General features: G+C 42.1%; 1 protein-coding gene across 6 annotated transcripts in view; it reads left to right on the forward strand.

Annotated features, from left to right (window-relative positions):
- Positions 1-26,711, forward strand: part of tcf7 (transcription factor 7) — a 62,134-nt gene that overhangs the window by 16,314 nt on the left and 19,109 nt on the right. For all 6 annotated transcript variants that reach the window (XM_026328017.2, XM_026328019.2, XM_026328016.2 and 3 more), the window contains exon 4: positions 21,115-21,241. In XM_026328017.2, the coding sequence (XP_026183802.1) occupies positions 21,115-21,241 (127 nt within the window). The remainder of the gene's footprint in view (positions 1-21,114; positions 21,242-26,711) is intronic.

Consider the following 26,711-nt stretch of genomic DNA (forward strand, 5'->3'; position numbering starts at 1 on the left):
TTAAGAAATATTTGGCAGATTGCAAAGTCAACATACAGCTGAGACATTTCATCTTCATGTCACATTTTAATTATTGTGTTTCCAGTAAATTCATTCGTTTGTGCAGAAAGTGGTGAACCTGCACACACTGTTTATACTTTGCTGCTCCGGTCACGCTGTTAAAATACCTGGATTTTGGTAAATATGCCAGATTTGTGATTTTTGCCTCCCAGGGACATGTTATATTGTTGAACGCCCCCGTCACATTACAAGCACATTTTGTGTCTCTGTAAGAGTCGGTGTGTGATGGAGGGCAGGTACAGGCACTTAAACATGAATTAAAGAACGAGCTCTCTGTGTCCTTGGGAGGCAGAAATCACAATTGCAGTGTTTTGCACAAGATGTGCATGTGTTTTTTTCACACTAATATGTGTCAAAATACTAATTATGCTGAACCAAGGTCACTGCATTGAGGGTTTTTTATGGACTAGGGCTAGTGTAGTTTTTAATTATTGATTCAGCAACAACCTGAACACCTAAAATACATTTCTACATATAAAAAAAAAAAAGAAATATCAATATCAGTCATATTAATCCAATCCCAGGTTTTGGTTTCTGTGTAGAGTAAGCGTTATTTGATAAAGTTTCTACATGTCCCTCAGGGTTACTAGAAATCTGGGGAAAGTACAGTATGAAAAGCAGGTTTTTGTAAAATTGAACAGCTGCATTATTCTGATAATGTCACATTATTACTCAGCTGCATCAGCATCAATAGAAAAGCACTGAAAAATGAACATCTGGGCTAGAAAAGGGGAACATTTTGGAACATTTCTGATAATGTTGCTGAAACCATTTTTTAATTTGTTATTGTGTTTAGAGAGATGAACTCTTATTAGTCCATCCAGCCTGATGGATGCTGCTTATCCTATGAAGGGTCACGGCGGGGGGGGGGGCTGGAGCCAGTCCCAGCCAAGAGGGATCAGAAAGATCACTAATTAATGAACAGGTCAAAGAAAAGTTACTGGTAAACAATAAAAATGATGTACTGATGAAGAGTTTTATTGTTGAAATTTGTTTAGATCAAATTTTGCATCCAGGCGTCACTTATTAGGCGTCTTTTGTATCACTCAGAGGAGACCAGGCTCTGACAAACAGACATTCAGACAGACGGACTCCATCGATGATGTTTTTATGGTCCCCTTGCTAGATCCCCCACCCCACCAGACAGAAGTTGATTTACAGCAGGCATAGGCACAGTCAGCCGACTGTCAGGACCCTAGAGGACTCGTTTGCTCCCCCTGCTGCACTGCAGAACAACACGACCCGCATCCCCCTTGACTCCCTCTCCGTCTTTCAGCTCTTCTTTTGCTCTTCATCTCTCCCCTTCACCTCATTTTCTGTTGTCTCTAAAAGCGTAGCACACTGTGAGTGCAATCCAAGCTCCAGCCCCCACCCCCCACCCCCCCACAGAGTCACATTAATCCCAGGCCAGTGGAGGGAATACTGGTTTCAATTAAGCATCCGTAAGTCAGTGGTAGGCTGTTTTGATTAGAGGAAGCAAGGAGGAAGACTGTTGATTTATTTTCTTTTTTTTTTATTTTTGTGAAATTTCACCCCAGGGAGAGAAAGTCCCTGAATGTCCCCAAAGACTCCCTGCTGCATCCAAATTTGTTTAGGAGAGTCTGATTCCAGGATGAGACATCCTCATTCAAGGAGCATACAACAACCAGTTACTGTTAGCATGGGAAATACTGAAAACAATGCAGAATACTCATTTTAGGGATATGAAGACAAACCTGTGGCAGTTTTTATTTTATTGATTTTTGCTCAGGCACGGGCTGGACACATAAAACCTAAGAAAAATAACATATGACACTAAAATAGAATAAGAGCACAGATGAAGATATACTCGTTTACAGCCGTTATTCTTTTATCTGTTTTTGTTTTTCCACTATGATAACAAAGGTTATATTAAAGTAAAATTTCCATCTTCCCTTTCCCCCATCTAAGACATAATCCCCCGCAACCACCCACCTCATCTACCTATAGGCCCCCTCCCTTATTTGCACAATCTCTTCTAAGGTTACCCAGCTTCAAAGAAACACAAACGCTCATAGTGATCATATCATTGTGAAAAGTAAAGGTTATTTTACCAGCAGGGGTCTCGAGATAACTGAAAATGCGAACACAGGAACCAGTAGGCCTAGACGTGGCAGCGTGTTACTATATTTATTTATTTGTTTAACCTCAGCTGATAGTTGTCTTGTTTCGTAGGGAGGTCTGCAGTTCTTTTCAGGCAAAATCTCTTCAATCTCGATGTTGCAATCATGACTTGTTTTGCTTATGGCAAGAGACAGATTGTTAGCAAACATCAGCGGAGCGAAACGCTGTGACGAGCTGATGAGCAGGACTTCCATTTTATTTTTGCAATACGAAAATGTCCTGAAGGCAAAATCTTTAATGTATTTTGACAATACAGGTCTTCTCTGAAGTGTAGCTCTGTTTCTGTGTGTGTGTGTGTGTGTGTGTTGTGTACAGTTAAGCGAGGTTAAGCCTGTTGTGGTTTACCATGGAAAATAAAGGCCTCGAGTCTTATTGTCACCTGAGCAACACACACGCACACACACACACACACACACACACACACACACACCCTCACACACACACACACACACACACACACACACACACAGACACAGAGTGCTCCTCACCAACTCTGCTGCTGTTGTGTTGGTGGAAAATTTTTAAGGTTCACTTGCTGCAACTGCAACTCCCTTTTTCCTTTTGCTGCTTTGAATGAGGAAAAGTTACTTTCTGCAAATGCATCTGACCTACAATGGAAAATCATTTAGAACAAAAAAGATAAGGAACACTGATGTGTTTTCAATATAAAATGAGAAAAAATACAATTCTAGCTTGAACCAGCTTTTAAAAAAAAAAAAAACCTTTTAAGGAGGGACATCAAACCAAAGATATGTATCTCTCTCCTAAAGGCTGGCAGCACTGGGGGACTTTGGGAGAGAATCGGATTTTTATAAAGCTGCAGCTAAACTTGGGGATTTTGTCATAAATGAATGCGGTTTTAGTTCTAACATAATTTTGTGCTTCGTGTGGATTCATCAGTTGCTTTGCAGACGCATCAACAGGCAAAGAAGGTGGAGGAAACTGGAGATGTTGTCATGGAAAGGCGTTCCTGTGAGGATACATTTTCCAAGTGCTCCTGTTGCACGAAAGAGCCGATAAGCAGTAGAGCAAACCAGGAGTCCTGGAAATTCAAAAGCCTTGTTGCACGACATTAAATTATCTTATAATGTGTTGGCGGTGGATGAGGTGCTTCTTTGGGAAGCAGTCATGGAAAAATCATACAGTCTGATCAGTGACGTAAGCCTGTTTGTGCTTAACAGCGCCATCACTTGCAGTAGCTGCAGGGAGGGAAAGATGGGAACAGTGATCTCTGCTCTGGCTACAGTCGAGCTGCTCAGACTTTTGGTTCCTCACCATGTTTCTTTTGGACTGAGATGAAACGAGTGTGAGATAGGAAAGGACTTTTGGACTAAGTAGGAGATACGTGCAGAAAGAGGGAGAGACATGATGGGAGCGAAGACGAGATGCAGGGAGAGCTGAGAGTCCTTCTGTGATTTTATGAGATTAATGTTTGGTGTTTGTGCTGACTGACATATGTTCTTCATGCTCTTTTCAACATTCTTAAATAGCAGCTGACTAACTTAAGAAATTAGCAGCACCAGCTCAGAACTTAATCAACTAAAATAGCAAGTAATGTAATGTAATGTAAAGTAATGTTAATCCCATCTCCAGGTCCATGTAACTCAGTCAGTCACTGCTGAAGGCTGAGTTGCATCACCTGAAACGTACAGTAGCAGGTTTTTGAAAACACGTACAAATGCATCCTCGTCTGTGCCGTATGTTGTGCGGAGACTGTCGGCGCCATCGCAGGGCGGTTGGAGCCTGGAGGCGACGCGAGCCATAAAGGCTGCTGATGGTTAGCCGCTTGGCTCTGGTGGACCAGCGCTGAGGGAGCAGAGGCCCGGGAACAATTATAGCTTAGTAGGAGTAACAGAGATGAGCCAGGCAGCTGCCAGTCCCTCTCTGAATATGCAGTGTGTGTGTGTGTGTATGTGCTCGTGTTGGTGTGTGTTTGCAGGGCAGCAGTGCCCTCATACACAGTCACATATTTACTTTGCAGATAACAACTAAACAATTCAGCCGACCACAGACACAAACATCGGCTGTTTTTAGAGACAGGAAGGATGGGTAAGAATGATGGAGGGATGTGCAGGAGATATGGCCATGAAAACAAGACATGGATTTATGAATGGATGGATGAGTGACAAGAGTAAAGCAGGAGCCCCAGACAGCCACTGGTTTCCATTAACATCTATACGACATGAAGATTAATTAAAGTCATGAAACATGTTTTTTTCACACTGAATATATGCTCTGAAATTGTTTAAGGCTATTTACTTACCGTGTTTTTTCAAATAGTCTACTTATGATTTTTTTTTAAAAATTGAATCAATCATTTGGTTTGTAAAAGACAATGATGGCAAATCAGTTTTCTAGAGCTTTTTAAAAACCTTAAAATTGTTAAGTCTGAATGGAAAATTCAAAATGGTTACCTGCATTGCAACGTCAATTTGAAAACTGAAGAAAAACTGGATTAAAGATGTCAAGTCATTGGTCTTTTAACTAGAGTGAGGTAGGATAGATGTAGAGAGATGCTGCACTGGTCGTACGCCTCCTGCACAGAAAGTCTATTCCCGCGTAATGTCACGGTTAGAGAGAACGTCTGCTGTCTTTGTGGGAAACCTGGCTACAGCGAAGTGAGATGTGACTGTGTTGTGAACGTTTGCAAGCCTTAGCCTTATTCCTACCGCAGCCTTACAGAGCTGTCACAGGTCCTGAGATGGAAAATTGCAGGAGCGTCTGACACAGAAATTCACACAGTCATGTTCCCACATGACACCCACAGGAAAGATTGTCTGCAGATCTACACTTTAAGCTGCATAGAGTTAGGGCTTACATGAGGAGCACGAGAAGAAGAAAAGAGTGAAGGAGTGAGCAGATGACAAAAGCTGGTTTAAAGACGGAGGTCTCTAAGTAGAGCCAGCCACTTTTTTAGGGGTGATAATTGCACCCTGTGGGCTAATCACTATGTTATTAGTACAGATGATCGATAGCAGAATATCAACCCACTGTTATCCAACCAGTCAGCCAGGCAGGCACTGGCTAAACCACAGGCTGACTGAAGAGCCTTCATCCACACAAGCACATACAAACACATGGAGACACAGCAGCACTGAATTTTCTTACAAAGCTATGCATGCACACATTCCTAAAGAGACAACAGGAAATAAATGGGTCCACATGTATGAAAATGACCATAGCGTACAAACACACAACCATATAATGGCAGAGAGAACGTTGTGACCGAGAGATGGTGAGTGGACGGGCGGTCTCTCTGATGCTGCTGCACAGGGAGGCCCGCTGGGCCTGTGCATGCAGCTCTGTGGTGGAACGCACCAGTGCTGGCTCTCACAGGGTTTTGGACAAGCTCCACCTGTGGTCAGCTGAATGGCAGCGCCCTCGCTATGTGCACAGATGACTCCAGTGGAGCTGTGCCAGGTTGAAATCCTTAACGCAGTTTACTGCCCCAAACTGAGAGCAAAGTCTTTCTCCTTGGAGTCTGTTCTCCTTTTTAAAACTTTACATCCATAAGGTGGAATATCTATATATCTATATTTCTAAAATGTACATTTGGATAATGAACAACCTAGAAGGTTACGCAGCGTCATCAAAACCCTTTTTCAATCCAGGAGCAAATGTGGTTTTTCACACTGAGAGAGTGAACACGATTTGGTCTATGAAAGTGCGTGGACAGTAGTGTTTCTTTGAGTTGGTTTTGGAGCTGTCACGCTTGTGTACCTTTGGTATCGGGTCGTAACATTTGGGACTTTCTCGGGTATATTATTTTGGGGTATGAGGCATCACTAAATAGAAAAAGAAATGAAGGTCATAGAACATAGTAGGCAGACTGCTGTCAATGACATTTTAAACTATCTTTTTTTTTTTTTTTACTCATTTAATTATGTTAAAGATTTAGGAGGTGGTATGTTACAAGAACAGACAAAGTGCTGCAACGGTCGCAGTTTAAGTCAGTAAATCACCTCCTGTCCTATATCAGAATACATATGGTTAAACATGGTGGGGAGTGCACGTCTGCTCTCCAACACCTCTTGAGTTCCTGGAGATAAAAGCAGCCGGCGCAGCTTCAAATCAATAGTCCCATCAAGGGCAGCATCTCCTGAAGATTAAAGAGAAACTCTCTCAGACACAGATCGAAGGCAGGGTGCTAATATAGCCAAGACCGGGCCAGTGGGAAGGGATTTAATTGATGTGTGGAAGGGAGATGGATGAAAAGGTGGGAACGGACGATGTAACGTAATGGGGTGGTGTGTGTTTGTGTGCGGAGGTTCCTTTTGTTATCAGTTAACACTCCTTTCTCTTTATTCATCCATTAGTAAGAGTTCGTTTGTCTTTTTGTCAGTTATCCAGCCTTTCAAACATGCATTCAGTCATATATGTACTCCAGCATCTGAGCATTGATGTATTCTCTGTTTTACTGAACCCTGGTGTCATGGGATCTGTGTTTTAGTTTTTGGTTTTCACTCCCTCCACATTCAGTCTTTGCCCCGTGTCCTTCGTGCTTTCATTTTCCTGTTTTATCGGCTTTTCTGATTCACAGTTCGAGCCACTAAAAGGCTCGAACAGCATTATCACCCCTCCAGCGACAAAGACCCACACGAGAACGTGTGGGTCTGTGAATACTCAACACAGATTGTGCGTGTACAGTATATTGTGTTTTCCCGCCCTGACAGGACCAATGTTTGCAGTGCAAATTGCACAATAGGAGAACTGAAAGTACAGCTGCTCACACGGCTGCACATAAAGCACTGCGACAATATACAAAATACAGATTTGAATAATTCACTAGCATTGGACCTCAGGTTGTCTTCAGGTCTGCAATAATAGCTGGTTATGGATTTGTATGATTGGTTCCAGCTTCCTCAGTGTGAAAAACTGGATTGAGGGAAATGTTAAGACATTATTATATATGTACATATGGGATATGTTGAAACTGTTACTGTTAGAAATTCTTCTTGTTTTGGTCAAACAGTCTGAAAAGAGACAACTGTGGGTCTGTACCAGTAACGTTATTCCAGTACAATCTGCACCACTATTTTCTCTGATGTTTATTGGGAATCCTTAGCTCTTCCAAACCTTCTACCAGAATCTTCTGTCCAAAAGCAAAAACCGATGAAACGCTGTGTGCATCCCTTCAGCACAACTTGTCACAACCACTGGCATACTTTGCACCCCCAGTAAAAACCCCATCTAAATGAGAGCAGCATGTAGGGAGGAATATAGTTAGGGAACATACAAGGCATTCAGAAATATTCTTTCATAGCGAGGAGACCACAGGACGGGGCCTGCGCTGAGCTGGTCTGTGTGGTTGTGGGCCGGGGTTTGTACACTCTCTATCTGAAGCCACATCAGAGCCCTGAGCCCTGTGTAATGTGATCTGGACGGCCAGAGAAGGATTCCCCCTTTGGATCTCGAAGAGCCGCCACCGAGGTGCAGTACAGGGAGAGGCGGTCAGTGATGTAAGGCAGCGCTCAGTAACAAACAATTATGGCTGGTACTGTAACTTTAACAGGCTGTTTTCTGCCACCATGATGGTGATCGTGCTGCGTCTGCGTCCTCTAATTCTTTATTCTGTTTATCTTTCTTAATCTTTTCATCTTTCTTGTTTGTCTTGTGATATATGATTAGCATTTTTTCTCCTGCTGAGCACAGTGGGATCTCAGTGCTTTTTAGGAGGCTGAGTTCAACATCGGTGCCAAAACCTTTTCAAAACATTATTACAGGTCACTAAAACCATGAACATGTTCATTGTACCATGGGTGGCTTCCGTAGCACTCCGACGTCCAACTTTTCGAGTGTTCCTGAAGTGCTCAACAAGCTCAGTCACTGTCTTCTTCTCTTTCTTTCTCTTTCATGCGCCCTCCTCTTTATTCATCACCCCGTCCATCTCTGTCTCTGCTAACTCAGAGTCCTGAACAAACAAACAAGCAGCGGGTGGCTCGCGTCTCCTATCTATAATTCAAGCCAGTCAAACTACAGCGAGGATGTTTGCCAAACATGAATTGCATCTCTCAGCATCGCACAGAGAGAGTGAGGGGAAAAAAGGGAATATGTTTCACCATGATGGCTTGGCCTCATGCACAGAGACCAGCTCTTGATTGAACTGGGAGATTCAAATGATGTTTATGGCATTTTGTCTTTGTTTTGATAGAAACCACACCAGGGAAAGGCAGGGATGGCAGGACAGGGAGGACATTATGTGATTTCATTTGTGAGCACAAGTCAAAGCCACTGTGCTTTGGGGTAAAATGCAGTGAATCCCTGAACTGTAACAGGTCTCCTCAAAAAAAAAAAATGAGACCAGCTTCTTTAAACATTAGGTTAAATCACAACAAAATGTTCCAGCAGTCAAACAGGACATACAGTAGTTACAGACTGAGAGGACAACTTGAAGACATTAAAGCTCCTGTTCAAGAATATGCTTTTTATGAAGGAGAGGGGTTTTTTTTTTCTTCAAGGCTTCGGTGTCTTGCTCAAGGACACTGCTGCAGCTGCGTAACAGTAACTGACTACAGGCATTATCCATCACACAGAAAAGCATCATATCCCCCTGAGACCAAGCCAAACCACTTGTGGTAAAACACACAACAACTTGTAACGATAAATGAGAGTCGAGAGGAAAACCAGAGCTGTTTTTCCAGGTGTTTGGACGAAACTCCAGAGTAGAAGTTTTCATGTCCAAAAGAGGTTCTCTGGCTGAAACTGTTCATTTCTGCTGAAAGGAGTCTTGTAACATTCAATTCATTTTTTTAAGACATTTAAACGCATGACAGGGCTCACTCACACAAGCACTCAAGTGTGTGTCGTTTAAAATTTTTCAGGTTTAGCTATGGAATTGTTTTTTCTTGGTTGAGTAAACGCAGCACAACCTTTCAGGACGCCACATGTTTTGCGATCCCGGCAGCACCTGTTTGGACAGTGGTCACAGGTGGTCATGTAGCGTGTCGTCGTAACGTATTTAACTTCCTGCCTTCTGATCCACTCACTTAAGGACTGATATGTCGTGAGTTTGGCTGTGTGGCTAGAATAACACGACACAGGCCTTTTGCTGAGACATATGAACATTTACAATAAGGACATGTGGACACATTCTAACATTCTGCTGATGCGCAGTGACAGTAATAATCCAACTATGGATTATTTCCCCTATTGATTAATTGCTGATTGCCAGTTGATTAATGGTTTGTCATATAAAGCATCAGAAAATGCATGGACATGTCACATTACCCTAATGTGAGATTAGAAGAAGCTGACTTGTAAAATTTTGGGTGAAATGGCCCTTTAGTCACTAAACTTTGCATCCATCTTGTTTTCTGGCATTTTTAATGTTCTGCCTGTGCAAATGAAACGAGCTGAGTGACAGACCTTGTGATCAAGAGCTGAGATTTTGTGCGGCCGGCGGCCAAAGTGGTTGCCACGGTTACAGCACGCCTGCTCTGTTTTTTCTGGCTGCTGGGTGGCGTGCAGAGACGGGACCTGCCCAGCAGGTCGGCCGAGAGAGGTGGAGAGGAAGTGAGGTACAGTAAAAAGAAGGAGGGGGAGGGAGAGAGAGAGAGAGAGAGAGAGCAGGGGCTGCTGGGAGGTGGGGCGCACTGCACGGCCTCAGCCGCTGGGCAATCGGGAATTAATCGGAAGCGAAGATATTAGAAAATGAAAGGAGAAACAGGTAGACACAGCATTCCTTCTTCTACACTTCCATCCATCACTTCATCACATTCATCTATCTCTTCTTATTTGTTCTTCAGTCTCAAGCTGAAACTAAAAAACTCATCTGAGAACTAATCAAACGACAGCAACCGTTACAGTAATCACTCGTCGTCATTATTTTTTAAAGCAAACTGGCTCAGCTTCTGTTCTGGTTTCAAATGTCAGGATTTGCTGGTTTTCCACATAGTAGATCAATTATATATGGACCTGCGGTCAAACTATTCTGTCCTGATTAATTGGGAAAATAGAATAATCAGTAATGGTAAAGTTGCAGCCTCACTTCAGTTATTCTTTACCTTCGTCATCTCCTGTTTCTGCTGCTCACCCCCACTTAGTTCAAAACAAGTGTTGGACACTAAGAACAACTTTTGACTCACGTGTCATTAAAACAAATCTGTTTTACATATGTAATGACTCAACTGATCTCTAAAACCTTTATGTGATTGGGAAAAACACCCTTGTTTCCTATTTTTATCTTTAGCTGCTTTTTCAATATAAAAATGATCGTTGCACAGAACATCACAGTTTTATGAAGAATGAATGGAAACTGCTGAAAAAAGTGGGTGTAAGTGCAGAAAGCACAGACGAAGCACCATTTAAAACACAACCAGAAACACTGCAATTGTGAATGTGGGGTTTTCAGCCAGTGAGGGTCAAAGGTCATCACTGTGGGCATTTGTTTTTCCACTTTGACATTCTTGCTTTTTCTCCTCCTTATGTAATATCTGTCAAATCAGTACAATTGTTGAGAGAAATGTTGAGTAGACCTGATTCCAGCTTTGAAAAAATTGGGGATTTGCTGCTTTTCTTTGTTTAATCTGATCATAAATGGAAACTGTTTGGGTTTGGGGCTTGTTGACAGACAAAATAATGCGTCTGAAGATGTCACAGTAGGAAACTGATCTGGGAAATCCAGATTCTTGAGGGATTTTTTAAACATATTTAATATCTATAAATAAAAAGAATTTACAGATGAATCAGTAATAGGAATCGTTGGATGCGGAATTAACACAAAGTCAAGATATGCTGTGGTATTAAACAAATTACTATCCACAGCTTCAATTTGAGTCAAAGTATTAGTTTGACTACTGCTAAGTTACTGGAGAGCCCTGTAATCAGAGTAAGGATCTGTTTTGTTAAAGAATAGAGAAGAACCTTTGACATTTAGGAAAATACAGGCCTGTATTTGCTTGCTCTTTATGTGTAAGTTTTGGTTTTATGATAATTGATTAAATGTATTTGCTGGTTCCAGCTCCTCAGATGGGATTTAATTTTTTTTTTTTCTTTGGGATATAACCTGAACATCTGTGGACTGTAGACAGAACCAAACTAGCACTAAAAATAGATAACCACCTACATAAAAGATGAACCAATAGCAAAAGGAAAATAAATCATTAAAACCTAATTAATCATTAATTGCAGCCCCAGTATTTTTATTCATTCTTTGTTTGCCAGTGGTAAAGAGTAAGGCAGGATGATGTAATTACACCTGGCAGCTGCAGCTAAAATGCTGAGTAAGGAGAGAGCAGTTGCTTGTTGTATGACACAGAGTGAGAGGGGAGAGGTCAACACGCTGTTTACACATCCACAGCCCAGCACATGGGCTTCAAGTGAGACTCGGTGACCTTATGACCTGCCTTAGTGCCAGTGGATTTAACCATTTCTTATTCTGTGCGCTGCAGCGTGGAAAGAATCTGACCTCTGAGAGTGTAGCTGCAGACCTGTCCTGTGTTTTTTTCTTCAGGAAGGGACATAAAACTAAATCTAAATATTTCTTCTGACTGTATCTGTGTGTGTGTGTGTGTGAACTGAAAAAAAAAAGATTTAAAAAATTCAATCCGGTCTTAATCCAAGGTTAAGGCCATTCAGCACTCTCTGCCCCCAGGCGTCTCTGCTGCGTGGCCTTGCATGCTTCCACAACACACACGGCCAGGCGTGCGATTATTTTGATACAAACACAAAAGCAGCAGATGAGACACAAAACAGGGTGAAGTGATGTTGTGACCCAGGCGGCACAAAGCTGAGTGAGATGTTCGCTTCCGAAAAAAGGCCGAGCTACATGGAGAATCGGCCACGTCCGGCCGCCGCAAAACACATGGGCAAGTACGTGTAGGAATAAAACTGCATGTACACAAACAAACATATGTGTTTACTTGTGTATTTTAATAACTATTTAAAAGACAACCATGCAAAACAAAATCTGACTGGTAGTCATGTTACAGCTAAATCAGTTTCTGAACAGAAGATATTTTATGTAGGAGGAAACTCTTCAGGAGCTGCAGTTTGCAAGACGATAATTACTTGTCCGTTCGCTTTAAACTGTGACTCTCATGAAAATATTCATCATAGCATAGTAAAGTTAGCTTTTTATTTAGTTTCAGTTTTGTTGTGAAAAATAGGTAAATCACTGGTTTTGTTTATTTTAATGCTTATGAAGCCACATAAACAGTCACATATGCATTTACATGTAGGTATGAGCAGTATCTGCATTATGGGGGTGTGAAGGGACCATTTCTGTGAATTATTTGTGCCTTTTTTGCCAGTAAACACAAAACCATAAAAATTTCCCAACACAGGTTTTGAGACTTCAAACTATTGTCCTCAGATGTCTTGTTTTGTCTGATATTCAGTATAAACTTATATAAAACACTGCAATGCAGCAAATCCTGTCTGTCCGTTACCAAAACCACCTTTTATTTATTATAGCTGTGTGTCTGGTTTTCACTCCCGGGTCATTTTGTTATTGGTTAAATAAAACTTTCTCAAAACCAAAAGGTCAGGAAAAGGCAGCAATAACTAACTTCCAACCGTGTCCTGTGCGATTCTTTGTTGTGGTGTTCAGCGGCCAAGTATTTGTGTGATAAATAAATACTGGCACACAGGAAACACGTCACTGCAGGGGGGTTTTTTTTATGTCTGGCGGCATTTCCCATTTGGGCACATGGTCTGGTATTTAGGCTGAGCTGGTGAGTGAAAGCTGTCCCCGGCAGCAGTGAGGAACAGTTTCACAATGAGTGAGCGTTAGACACATTGTCATCTCAGCAGGGGACGGGACCACATAACCTACGGATGGGATGGCAATCACACTGGGGATCTTTGAGAAGAAGAAGAAAAAAAAAGAAAAGAAAAAACAAAGATCTGATCTGCCGTTTCCTCCCAGTGCAATAAGTCGAAGAAGATTCACCAAAAGGTCACTTTTATTTTTTTCTCTACATGATGATTGGGTAACTCTTATCCCAGACCACAGCCAAGAGATAAATCAGATTTGATAAACACAGTTGTGACATTTCACACTGCTGGCTCATCTGAGAAGAAACGCAAACACAGACGCCTTTTCTGCTGTGGCCCTCGGTGTCTTTTCGACAATGCTGTTATCAAACCGCGAGATTTTTTTTTGTCTTCTGCTCCCACAAGACAAATATGGATGTAGCCTGAAGTAGTATCTGTTGTTTGCATGAACCAAACCCTGGAGGAAGTATGTCTCAAAGACAATTTATGTCCTCTGTGGTCGCCTCATTTCCTCCCAACTTCCTGTGTCAATATTTTTGTTGCGGATGGATTTCCCAAATGTCACAAACAAGTTGTTAATTGTGGAGCGTTCTGATAGAAATAAACAAGTGCACCATTAATTAGTTCTCTCCAGGACCAATCATTAGAGGTCATTTCTGCAGAGTGAAACCGTCACCGCAGTCTGAGAGAGAAAGTTGCCTGCTTGTCTGTCTCCATCCACTCATTAAGAGAGTGATAATTCATCTCTAAATGCCATCGCACTGGTTGGATTTGATTTTGCACCCAGTCATATCCATGGCCCGCAGCCAGCTGCAGCACATCAGTGGCGTCTTTCACAAAGAGTTTTCTCACCACATTGAGCCTGAGCCTGTGACGTCAGGTCAAGTGCAAAAAGTGAATCTCCCTGCACTCGGTCCTGTCTATTTGTCTTTGCTGCCACTCTGCTACCACACACACTGTACATACAGAACTACCAGCACAGGAGAAATGACTCTGAAGGCCTGCACAGAGGTCTTTCTAGAATGAATCACATTCATCAATAATTAGAACGGATGTAAATCTGTTACACGTGGAACATGAGTAAACACTCTTTCAACTGTGAATCTGCAAGACTAATATTGCCTGACTGTTTGACTGACTGCTACGACTAAACATATTACAACTACTGGTACCACTCGCAGGAAACAGAGAGAGCACACAGATCTTTACTGTTGGAGTTACATCCTTCCAGATCTTCCATCGTCATTCGCATTAGGGATAAAGTTTATGTCAGGAAAAAAAAAAACAAAACAACATGTTACTTAGTAAAAACTGCAGTTGTCGTTTTCTGTGAGCTCGCATTACATTTAGTGTAGTATTCATGAGCTTCTCTCTGTTAGTTACCAGCCGTGGTTACTGATTCATCATGGCCACGGCCCAGATGTTCCAGTGGTGTGTGGCAGCAGTGGACGTGTGTGTGTGTGTGTGTGTGTGTGTTTGTGTGTGTGTGTGTATTTGCATGCATACCACTTGGGCGTGTCTTTGCATACGTGCATTCATGCATCCATATGAGTGTGTGTGTGTGTGTGTGTGTGTGTGTGTGTGTAATTGGGGAGTGGGCGGGCTTGCTGGGGGGGTGTTTGGCCCTTTTTTAAACATAGCTGCGTTGTTATGGTTGCCTGGGCTTTGATGTTGCCCAAACCTCCAACTAAGAGGCTCTCATTTTGGGCTCCTGACTCTGGAGAAGGCAATGATTTCCAGATTGGGAGACCTACTCTCCAGTCGAGACTGACTGTTTGGGTGAGATGGGTAACGAGGGGTAGAGCAGGTCGACCTGGTGGTACTGGGACCAGCGGAGGGGGTCCAACAGCTGCGGGTGTCCTGAACAAAAGTATAACTGTACCAAACACGAGACACTGCCACAAGAGTCCTGGGTTTGCGTGTTTTGTTCGGGCTGCGGAAACAGTTGGTTAAAGTTAGGAAAAGATAATGGTTTTGGTTAAATATTGAAAACTGTAATACGTCATGCCTCGTGCTTCAAGTGAGCACTGCGTTTTTCTACATTTCACCAAGACCACAGTCTTTTCCTGAACTTAACCAAGTGCTTTGTGTTGCCTGAACATAACCATGAAAACTTTTCCATGTGAACATTTGGCTTTGGCACTGAACAGTTTGCAGATGCGTTCAGTATAAATTTTTTCCTCGACTTGTCAGTTTAAGAGAATGTAATCCACACTGCTTTACATTTATTACCAAGTCTATTTACTATTGCAGGTCTGTGTGAAATGTATAATACGGAGTTGTCTGCATATAAATACACTTGTGGTCGAGGAGGATCTCTGGCAGATTTCTGAAATTACAGAAATTTCATTTAATTTCTGTAAAGCCTTTTCCTTTCAGTAAATCTTTTTTTTTTTTTCAGAATCATATTTATATTTTATTAGTCATACAGTACAGTTTCAAAATTGGTCAATGCTAAGAGGTTCAGATATTTCACACAGCTGTGCCTTTTTTATACATTAGCCTCCCTCCCAGGAGCTGATCTGATCAGATGAGGCTGAGTTTAAAATCACGTTAATCGATTGTCTGGTCTGGGCCAGGAGTTTCCATGGGATTAAATGCTCTTTGAGATCCTTCTGTGTGTTTTCGTGGAGAGCTGCCACCTCACTCTGCCTCGCGTGTTTTCTTTCTCTTTCTGTATTTCTTCATCTTTGTTTCTCTCATGCTCTTTTTGCACTTTCTCTTTGCGTGCAGGTGTGGGGAATTTTACCGCGCTTTTAGAGAGTTTTTCCCCTCCCTTTCACCCACAAACCCAACACTCATGTATATACTGTGTGTGTGTATGTGTGTGTGTGTCTGTGTCTGTGTGTGTGTGTCTGTGTCTGTGTCTGTGTGTGTGTGTCTGTGTCTGTGTGTGTGTGTGTTCTCGAGGGCCATTCAACACTTGATAGGCTGACCCGTCCTCTGACCTCTCACATGAAGATTTACTGTATTTCCACCATTTTATTTGTCTCTTTTACACAGAGGCAAAAGATCCTTGACATGCACATCTTTAACAAAGAAACTGTGTGAGATGATAAATTGCTTGTTCTGCCACAGTGGAGGGTTGTCAGACAGTTTTTTGATTTATATAAAAATCCTAAGTCTGGGTCCAATTTGTGAGGAGGGAAGTCTATTAATAACCAGTGTGGCTTGAATTGCAGGTTTGACACTGTCTTTGAGTTCAGTGCTCTAAAACAGCAGAAAATAGAAACGGCACAGAGCATAATATGAGCCTTGGGTGAGTTTATTAATTAGCTTGATTTGCACCACAACCACAACTATTTATTCCCTTGTAAAGAAGTTAGACTCTTTATTTCTTACACTATACATTTGTTGCAGTTTGATCCAGTTTGATTAAGGTAAGACAGGAGGTTTATTGAGTGCAGTCTAATTCATTTAATGACAGACATGACACCGTCATGCTCAGATCTCTTTGTCAGAAAACTCTTGTCTGCAGAGCAGTTTGATTGCAGCTACTTGAAAGGATTGCAGAGCGCCAAGGTGAAGCCACCATTTATTCTCAGCGACTGTATTTTTTATTTCCCTCACACCGGGACGATTGTGAAAGGAGGAGAGTAAATTAGTGTTTTTAATGTGCCATCTCCGTGAAATGTGAGATTAAAGACATTACCCTCAAAAGCACTTTGTAAGAGGAGGACGGAGGGGGGGACAAAAGAGGGGACGCTTTAATTTCCGCTTTAAATATAAAAAGAGACAGATCTACTTAGCGTGTCATCTGAAAACTAAAGAATACATTAGAAGTGTTTTATCAGCATAAGGTCCACTCAATGAGTGTGTGTGTGTGTGTGTGTGTGTGTGTGTGTGCGCTGCTTTGTGTGCAGGCACTGCGTTTCTTTGCATGCATGTGTATCTGACATGCATACGTCCACGTGCGTGTGCGCTCGTGTGTCGGGGTCAAGGTGGAGGGCCGTCGTTACAAACAAGTGATGTCTGAGATCCCATTAACTCTTGTATTCAGCAGCGGATTTTGGTTCAAATAGAAGGGAGATAAAAGGCAGCAACAATATGCAGAAAAATCAAAGGCCTTTCAAGTGAAATGAGACTACAGAGAGGCTGAGGGTTACATGTACGATCTGCTGACGCACTTAAAAAGATGTTGATATCTAATTGGAATTTTTAAAGTAATTGCATCTTTGAAGTAATTACATCTTTGATGTAATCAACAAACAGGAGATTTATTATTCAGCACTGCTGCAGTTGGCATGTGACGGTGGGTCTCTTCATGTGTATGGCTGCTTCTGATATGCAGCACACTATGAAGTGTTCGTGTCAAAACCTTAAGATTTTTGAAGATATTGTGTAAGTTCATACAAAGATGCTCTGTGACGTTCACATTCAGTGTCACTAAAATGTATCATGTTTATAAAAATGCATTGTTTTTCTTCTCTGCTCTTATTCTCTGTTGCAAGACCACAATGTGTGACCAGTCATCCCGAACGCACGATACGAACAATTCAGGGCCCCACTGGTAAAACCATATGGGAGCTCCATAGCTGTGGTCAAGAACTCCACAGGGAACAGTCCTTTAAAAAGTGTCCTGGTTAGGGTTTTTAAATAGGACTACCTCATCCAAAGAGCCCACTGCTTTTGCCAAAACCCCACTGCAGCAATAACTGAGTGCAGGCTGACGCACTGGCTAATCAATCAAGCAGAATTTTATATAATGAGCTGCTGAACTCGTCACTCTGAGCATCCTCTTCCTTTCCCACTTCTCCCAGTTGGCATTTTAGAAACATCATTTCAGTCGAGTACAACACCACCGTAAACTGCACCCCCCAAAACGACCAGCGGGGTCTTTAGTAAATCCATGTTTTCGGTGTGTAAATGCAGTCAGTGCGAGAAGAAGATGAGGGACTGCGGAGAGAAAGGAATCTGTGGAATTTTCTCTGCCCGTTTTCACCCCTGTGTTTACCTGGGCGATCAAGTGGGTTGGATACAAACACTTTATGACACAGATCCAGGAACATCTGGATGGTCATACAACACACTTTGAAAGCACATACATGGAAGTTACAACTAGTGTTTCCTATTGGCACCTCATGGATGTTATTTTCCTATTATAACATAAACAAGAATAATAAATCAAAATTCTGTCGTTATTCCCTGACAATTTATATCAGCCTGCAAGGGTGGGTAACTCTCCTCCGGTAAATTAAAGGGTGAGTGAACTTTTCCTGCATCTGTGTGTGTGTGTGTCTGTGTGTGTGTGTGTCTGTATATGTATTTGTGTGCACACCTGAGCATATGTGTTACTGTTCTGGTTTCTTTTTTTTCTTTTCTTTTTTTTTAACCCAAAACATAGTTTCATGTTTCCGATTCAAAGATGCCATAGGTTTTATTGAGTCCTGTGTGTCCCACATGTGCATGTACACACTTGTCTGTTTCAACTTAGGTAATTATGTGTAAGTTGTGTGTGTGTGTGTGTGTATGTGTGTGTGTGGTGGGGTGAGGAGAGGGGGATTTTTTTAAATACAGAGGGGTTGATAATTATGGGTTAAATGAGTGCTCTCAGTCAGCCTCCCTGAGTGTGTGTAAAAAAAGGAAGGCGCAGCAAAAGCCACTTCAAGGCCGCCTAATTACCCCGAGGAAGAGAGGAAACATAAATGGACGATTTTGCGGCTATAATGTTACAGCAAAACGGCTACATCAACCTCAGCACGTGAAACGGAGCCACCACTACTTCTGAAGGCTCCTTAGCAGCCCTGCACAGATGTGTGTGCGTGTTTGCATCCATATGTGCAGAATGCGTGTTGCATGCAGTGTCTGTACATGCACTGTATGAACAATGTGTTAGGAGAGTGTGATATGTGTGCGATAATTCACACTTGTTGAATACTGATGGTTTTGCAGGTACATTCTTTGTGTGAACTACATTTGTTGACTGTTTCTTTGCCTTGACTGACTGATGGCTCAGTCCGTACATGCATTCTGATGCTGACGACCCAGCTCTGGGATTTTCCCTGCAAAATGTCATTGCTGCTGCTGAAAATGTAAATGTGCATCATGTCCTTTTCCCAAGACAGAATTACATGATACTGTGTGTTAGCAGAAATGAATGAAAACACTTTCTGATTTGTGTTAGAGAAGCACAAACATGTCTGCAAGTTGAAATAGTCTAAAGGGAAAAGTAGATAATAGACAAACAGAAGCGAAACTACTGATAAAATCTGACCACATGTGTCTTTAGACTCATGTTTCTTAAACGACTACAGACAGAAAAATAGCAGTTTGGCGTCATTGAGTGATGAGAGCAAAGTCACCCATGTTGGCTCAGCAGACCATTTCAGACCAAAACACAGTCCAGAGTTATATTTGAAGCCTGGGTGCTGTGCTGAACCATTTTAATAGTTTTCCATGACATGTTATAGTGTCAGCGAACTTTTGGGATGTTTAATAAGTAGCAAACATTTTACTTATTACTTAACGTGACCAACCGGCCATTCTCTCATATTCTTTGTACTGTTCACTCCCAAAAACCACGAGGCATCTGCTCCAGCGCGGAGTGCTTCTTCAGGTATTTATGAATGCAGACCATCTTATCTAAAGCTCACCACCTCCTCCACCCAGCTCCCACAAGGCCTCCTCACCTGCAGCTCCTCCTCTGCCCTCACACTTCAGCTGTCTGGTGCAGAGGCAGCACGTTTTGTTTTCATGTGTCTTAACATTAAAAGCGGTGTAGCAGTTTGATCGTAGCTCCACAGCTAGCTGTGTAGCATACACATGAGATTACGTTTGTGTGTGTGTGTGTGTGTGTGTGTAGTCGAGATGTGGATGGATAGGAAAGGTGCTGTTGAATGTGTGTGTGTGTGTTAATATGGAGTACAGCGTGTGGAAGCTCTGCCTTTAAGTGATAAGGTATTCACTTTGTAACTCAGCAGGAGGCCCAGCAAGTAGCAGCAGATCTGCCCGTCTCTAGAGCTGATGTTACACACTTCACACACACACACTCATGCAAATCAACCTACACACACAGGCTTGTCCATCTCAGTGTACAAAATAACATAAAACTTTTATCACAAATACTCGTACACATGAAAACCAGCATTTCAAGCATTCAAAGCCTTAATACAGCTCACAGCACACACATCTATCCACACACATCTGCACACACACAAACACACATTTACACACAGAAAGATGCATATTTATACATGTCTCCCACAGAAACAATTACAGTGTCCAGTCCACACACACACATATGGCCTATTTCAAACATGTGCAGTGTAACTGCCTGGTTAGCGGCCTCCATCGCTGCAAACCGCCGTGACATATCGTATGTCAGCCAGCATGCTGTGAGCATTAGCAATAACTGGATTTCACATAAGTTATTGAAACCCATTTGTAAACAGAAACATGAAAGCAAACAAGCTCGCACGCAGCCTCACTTGATCATCAAAGCCTTATCGATCAAATGGTCCTCCCCTGCTCCTCCCTGCTCTGCTGCAAACCAATGGGAGCCAAGCACAGCCCATTTGTTTGTCCCCCACCACGTCTAAAGTGTCCACTTCTTTCTGTCTTTGTACGCGTGTGTTCTCCTCTTATTTTCATATCATCGAGCAAATGTCCCCACAGATGTAGATGAATGCAGGATTCTTACAGTAGCATCTTGGTAAGAAAGGAGAACATACATTAGTCATCTTCAGCTAAATAATTGATCCTGAGTCTTTAAATCTTGAAAAAGTTGCCAAACAACATTATTGACGTTTTTTTATACCTAAGTTTAACTTTGCTGATTTGTGATCTGAAAAACTAAGACTACAAACCTGATTTCTCAATAGTCTCTTTACAAATTAAAGGCCAGAATGAGAAAAATACTGCAGTTTATTCCACTGAAGTCCTGCAATATCTCACAACCTGGCTTCAATTTTCATGATTTCACCAATTATTTCCGTTACTTCTGAGCGTTTTACTCAACACTTTAAAAGTACGGAAACTGGATTGAGGACGTACTTCCTGTGTCAAATTCACCAAGTTTTTATCGAAGTTGCTGCACTTGCAGTTTTACGCTGTGATGAGTGGGTGTAAAGAGGAAGCTTCATTTCTTCCTAAAGAGCAGTGTTTCAGTTAAAATGGTTGAACCCATATCTCAGCTGTGAAGGAAATATGAAAAATGAGTTATTGTCTAAATTCATGTTGTGTTGTTGTGTCTCACAGTCCAACAAAGTGTCTGTGGTGCAGCAGTCTCATGGGATGCACCCCCTGAGCTCCCTCCTGCCCTACGGCAACGAGCACTTCAGCCCGAGTCCTCCACACCTGCCCACAGACATGAGTCAGAAGACAGGTGAGAACGAACACACACACACACACACACACACACACACACGCACGTTGTGTAATTTTACCAGAAACACACGCACACACAAGAAATGTATTAGACCAAATTTAATATCTTCATATTCTAGTTTTCTCTCCCTCTTCTGTTTCTCATCCACTTTACCACACACCGACACACACACACCGTATTTGTTGATCTCTCCTCCTCTCACACATGGATGGACACACACACACACACACACACACACACACACACACAGGCACGCACACAGTGTGTGAAGTGGCAGCACCGGCTCCGTCAGCCTGTGGCGGTCCCATGGCTGCTCTGAAGTGGCCTGCTCCTCTGAAGGGACCGCCAGCCACACACACACACACACACACACACACTAGGATGGAAACAATTAGGGTGACAATCGCACAAGCCATCGCAGCAGCACACACAAGGTTCTTCTTAGCAAGCACTGTACATACAAACACACAGTACTCTGTTTGGGAGTTACAAACAAACACACCCTGACATTTAAACACCAGGGTTTTTTACCCTGCTGGAGGTGGAGCTGAAAGGTGGTGCTGCTCCCTCTGCCTCACACAGCTACTGGCCCCTTCTCTGTTGAGTTTGTCGAATGTGTTTATGCTCCCGATCATGACGTCAGGCAGACTGTCATGGAATTTGCTGAATGTATCTAGGAGGCTGGATGTGTTGTGGCAGATTCAGCCTTGCAGATAATTATAACTGTCCCTCCATGTTTCTCTACAAATAGCTCTGGATGAGATGCTAAAGCAGGTTGTTGCTGGTTATTGTTGTTAAATTGTCATTTAGCAAGACAATGAGACAATGAGCTCATGTTGTCCCTGAATGCCAGACCAGTGCCGATCATTTAGTGCTACGTCAGCGAAACTACTGACAAGCTCCATCAAAGTGCAAGCACGAAGACTTCACATAGATCTTTATATTGTGTCCTTGTTTGTTTGTTGCATGTCATCATCTCAATGTGCAGTGTGTTGTAAATGTGCTGTGGACTGTGTCCACTTCTCTTCATACATCCACTAAGAAAGAAAGCCTTTCATTTTAAACATCCTGTGAGCTATGTCTGGACCAGATAATGACACTTGAACGCACCACAGACTCCAGCCGATGGCCAACCAGCATGTGCGTTCGACGCCCGGTGAGAGGAAATAAGTCTCCACACCAGCAGGGGGCGGTAGTTTGTATCGGTCATTCCAAAAGGGAAAGTGGAAGACCTATACTGCAGATATGCAAAGCGGCGTTTGAGGACTAATTTCCCACCACTCTCGCTCACCACAGACGACTTATAGCTGCTGCTAATCCAGAACATGTCTGAGAAGAAGCTGCAGGTAGAGCTGCTGTTGGCCGCCCGTAATCTGAGGTGGAGGAGAAAACTAAGGAGAAACTGCACGAAATCCTGGAAACTATACTGACCGTCCATAAGCTGAACAGCCAGTCGAAACGTGTGTGTAATGCCGATGGGTGCAAAACACACTGCGAGGACAACGGGGACGGACTGCTGACCATCACGAGCCTGTGAGCCCATTTCCACTGACACTGTGAGCGCAGTGATTGAAATGAACCCAATCACACCGACATTCAAATATCACTTAAACAAAAACGAGAGTGAGAGAAAAAAAAACGAGTGAAGGAGCAGGAGAAATAGAAAGTGCACACGTGGGCAGCGACTGATTGAAGGAGCATTTGTGTGACAACTTAAAGAGAAATGAAACTAAAAATGTTTCTTTTATTTGGTAATTATTCAGTATAATCCTGCGGTTTATTAGCGGTATAAGATCTACACCACAGACTGGAGCCTCATATGAAAGAGACAAACACGCCGTTATTAAAAAAAAAGAGATAAATAATTAGTGTCAGCATTTTGATGTGTGAGTGGAAAGAACATTGCAGCTTTAAGGAGCAGTTGTGTTAATGGATTTACAGATAATGAAGCACATTATGATTTAAGCTGAGTCATTCCAAAATAATAAACACCAGGCCCATATGGTAACAGCAGGTCTAGCAGAGCTAAAAACGGCTAACGCTGTTTGGTTCAGGGGTTTGAGTCTGAACGGGATAAGTCAAAGATTTTGACAGAGGTGATGACAATGAAAGTGAGTAGTTTTATTCAAAGAAAGGGGGAAACTCTGGTAGAGGAAGAAGCTGAGTGAGGACAAAAGAGTAACAGGAGACGTCTTTTCCCTGGTTAGACAGAGTCTGACCTCAGACAATCCTGCCTGCTCCGTCTGGAAATCCCCTTTTATGACAAACACACTCTCATTGTCTAGTCCATACTGTGTGTGTGTGTGTGTGTCCATGGATGATGCTAGCAAAGTGACTCAGCCCTTAATAACAGACTGAGCCACCTGCTTCCAACCTCTCTCACACACACACAGACACACACACACACACACACACACACACACACACACACACACACACACAGACACACACCTGGCTGCTGCACATACCCATCTCACCTGAATTCTGACTCCATCAAGGAACAACACACCCCCCTTTACCACGCTGCTCACTCGTCAGCTCACCCCAGGTAAGGCTGACCTAATCGGTGACTTCATTTCTCGGCACACCCATCTATCCCTTTGTTCTCCTGCACCGCTGAGCTCAGCGTGGATCAATAAAGTTACATGCGTGTTGACAGAAATTCAGAGGATTGTTGTTTGGATGTTCATTAGGTACACCGAGCTAAAACCTAATGCGGTCTGGTGATAATGCTCAGTCTGTTCAAACTGTTTCAGAGAGCTGCTGGTTCATTTCAGGGATATCAATGGTGGACAAAATAATAGAAACTCTCTGGTATAATGCAACATTTCAAGCCATTTCCCAGCCTCCTCCCTCTTTCTAAATCTTCCTGGGCATCACGTCGTCCGCCCTGCCCTTCATTTTGTCACGTTCACCGTGGTCTCGTTCTGCAATACTGGTGCATTGTGTTAGTCTGTTCAAAGTTGACACCACTCCTCCACTAACCCCCTCCACTGTACGCAGCTCTCACTTTATTGTAACTGAGCAGTTTACTTCCTTTACTGTTTTCATCAACACCCACCTTCTACCTCTGGCTGCTGTTTAAAAAAAGGTGCTGGAGGACCTTTGGTTGTATTTCAGCTTCAGACTCCCCTCTTATAGAGAAAGCTAAAAAAAAAAGCCTGATGGTGTCATGAGCTATTGCCTCTGTGTATTTATAGCACCTGTAGAACATGTTGCATCCGATTTATCACGCGCTTAAAAATTGCTCAATTGTCCTAAAACTGGCAGGTGAAGTGGGTTTTAACAGATTCACCTCATTGTGCACGAGAAGCACCGTAATAATCCAGGACGGTCGGAATAAAAACTAATCCCAGGACTAAATTTAGCTGCAGTGCAGTTACAAAACACATCAGTCGAGGTGCAGACGGTCGCACCTAAGCGCCGCTTCACGTCATCACCTCACCGATGCAGAATAAGAGACTTACGACAGCGACGGGATGCAAAGATGCCCGTTTCCACGGTAACCGGGGAGCTTCTTAGCAAACTGCCTGTTTTCATGCAGCCGCACTGTTTAGAGCCCAGCTCACAGATCCTTCCAAAATCCTGGCCTGTTGTTAGGTCTACAGCCTTTAAATTGTTTTGTTCAAAAAATTAGCCAATGATTCTTTTTTTGTTCAGATTTAATATTTGTATTTTTTTTTTGTTTTTTTTTTTTATTTTAAATGAGTCTTTTGTAGGTTTTTGTTTAGCTGAACCGCACTTCTCTTCTTCCAAATTAAAATAAAGGCAGCTGTAGCAGAGATTAGGATAATAATAATCATAATTGTCATAGTGTGCGGTGCACGGTGGATAGCACCATCACCTCACAGTTTGAGGTTTGAACCCTGGTCAACCTATCCTTGAACCTTATCTATGTGATTTGCATGTCTGCTTGTGTTTCATTATATTTATTAAACTGTATTTATCTAGTCTCTTTTATACATAAAGTGCTTCCCAACATAAGATGAACCAGCAGAAATTAAACTCAGACTGATCTTAGACTCTGTGAGGCTTTAGCGATCTCCTGTCAGGCTGCCTGAATTGTGCAACCCAGCTGGACAGCGGGTTTAGTCATTTCTTCCGCAAACTACCACAACACCAGATTCGACAAGTGATTTCAACAGTCGAGCTGTTCGCAGTTGATCGAGCACCGCCACTTTGTTTTGACTGTTTTCCAGATATGACTGTTCGCTCGGACAAAAGAGCATAAAGTGTAAAAAGTGAAAAAGCAGAAGTGAAACACGTCTGCTGTCACTGTCACACTGTTATGTGCAAGATGTCACCTTTATTGTATAGTCTTAAAAGGTCTTCTGGTATTACATGTAAAAATAGCAAAGTAGTACCAGGTAAGTGCACACAGCATTTAGCTCTACAGATTTATGGACTGCCGCTGAATTTTTGATCATTTTCATTTTTATGTGTCAGCAAGTCCCATGAAAAGACCAAAACCAACAATAAAGTTATTTACTAACAAGTGCGCCTGACTGGCTGATGGGATTATTCTACCACAAACACAGCTGCTGCTGGAATAACTCACTAAACTAACTTCATTTGTGTACATTTTTAAAGAAAACCATGTATTTGCGACTCATTTTTAACGTTTGACATCTTCAGTAGGAGCCAGTGGGCGAGAGACATGCATCACTGGTTTAGGCCTTTTCATTGAATTTGTTGACAGAAAGAAAATTACTGAATAAATGCAGCCTTTACTGAGGTTCATTTTTACTTCTCCTACTGTGCGTTTAGTTTTAAATATTTGTTATATTTAACTTTTATCTCTTAATTTTGCTTAAGATGACAGATTTGCGATTAAAACTACAAAGAGTAACAACACTGGTAGTTTATTATTATTATATTTAAACTTGTGTTTCTTAGATGATGTTTGATTTTTTTTGCACGTTTTTATTTTATTTATCAACGACTCGCTTTTTCACCAAAGGGCAATTACTAGTTTTACAGAGAGAAAAGGGTATATATAATATATATATTTTAAAAATATAACCCTAAACATAAAATACATAAGATAAGATAAGAAATTCTTTATTTGTCCCACAATGAGGAAATTGTCTTGTTGCATCAGCAAAAGCAAAAATCTAAAAGCAAATTTAAAATATTTTAAAAAATACTAAGTGGAAAAAAACTATAAAGCTACAAAAACTATAAGTGTGTACAATATGTCCAGTACATGGACATCAATGGATAAATAAATACCGGGTAAAGTGACTACAGTATATTGCACCGGTAGTGATTCACCTTATACAGTATTGTATTTGATTACTGCAGATGGATGACAAATGTACAGTGTTGGTGTTGCCTTTTTCATTTTTGATGGTGAGAGTGTGAGTCATTCAGCTTAAAAACATGCAAGAAAAGGAGAAACTGGGTATTGAAAATATGATGAATAATGAGACAAACAATAACAGTCATTTTACATCCTGTAGTTTTA

This window comes from Mastacembelus armatus, chromosome 14 (genome assembly GCF_900324485.2).
Source record: "Mastacembelus armatus chromosome 14, fMasArm1.2, whole genome shotgun sequence".
NCBI lineage: Eukaryota > Metazoa > Chordata > Actinopteri > Synbranchiformes > Mastacembelidae > Mastacembelus > Mastacembelus armatus.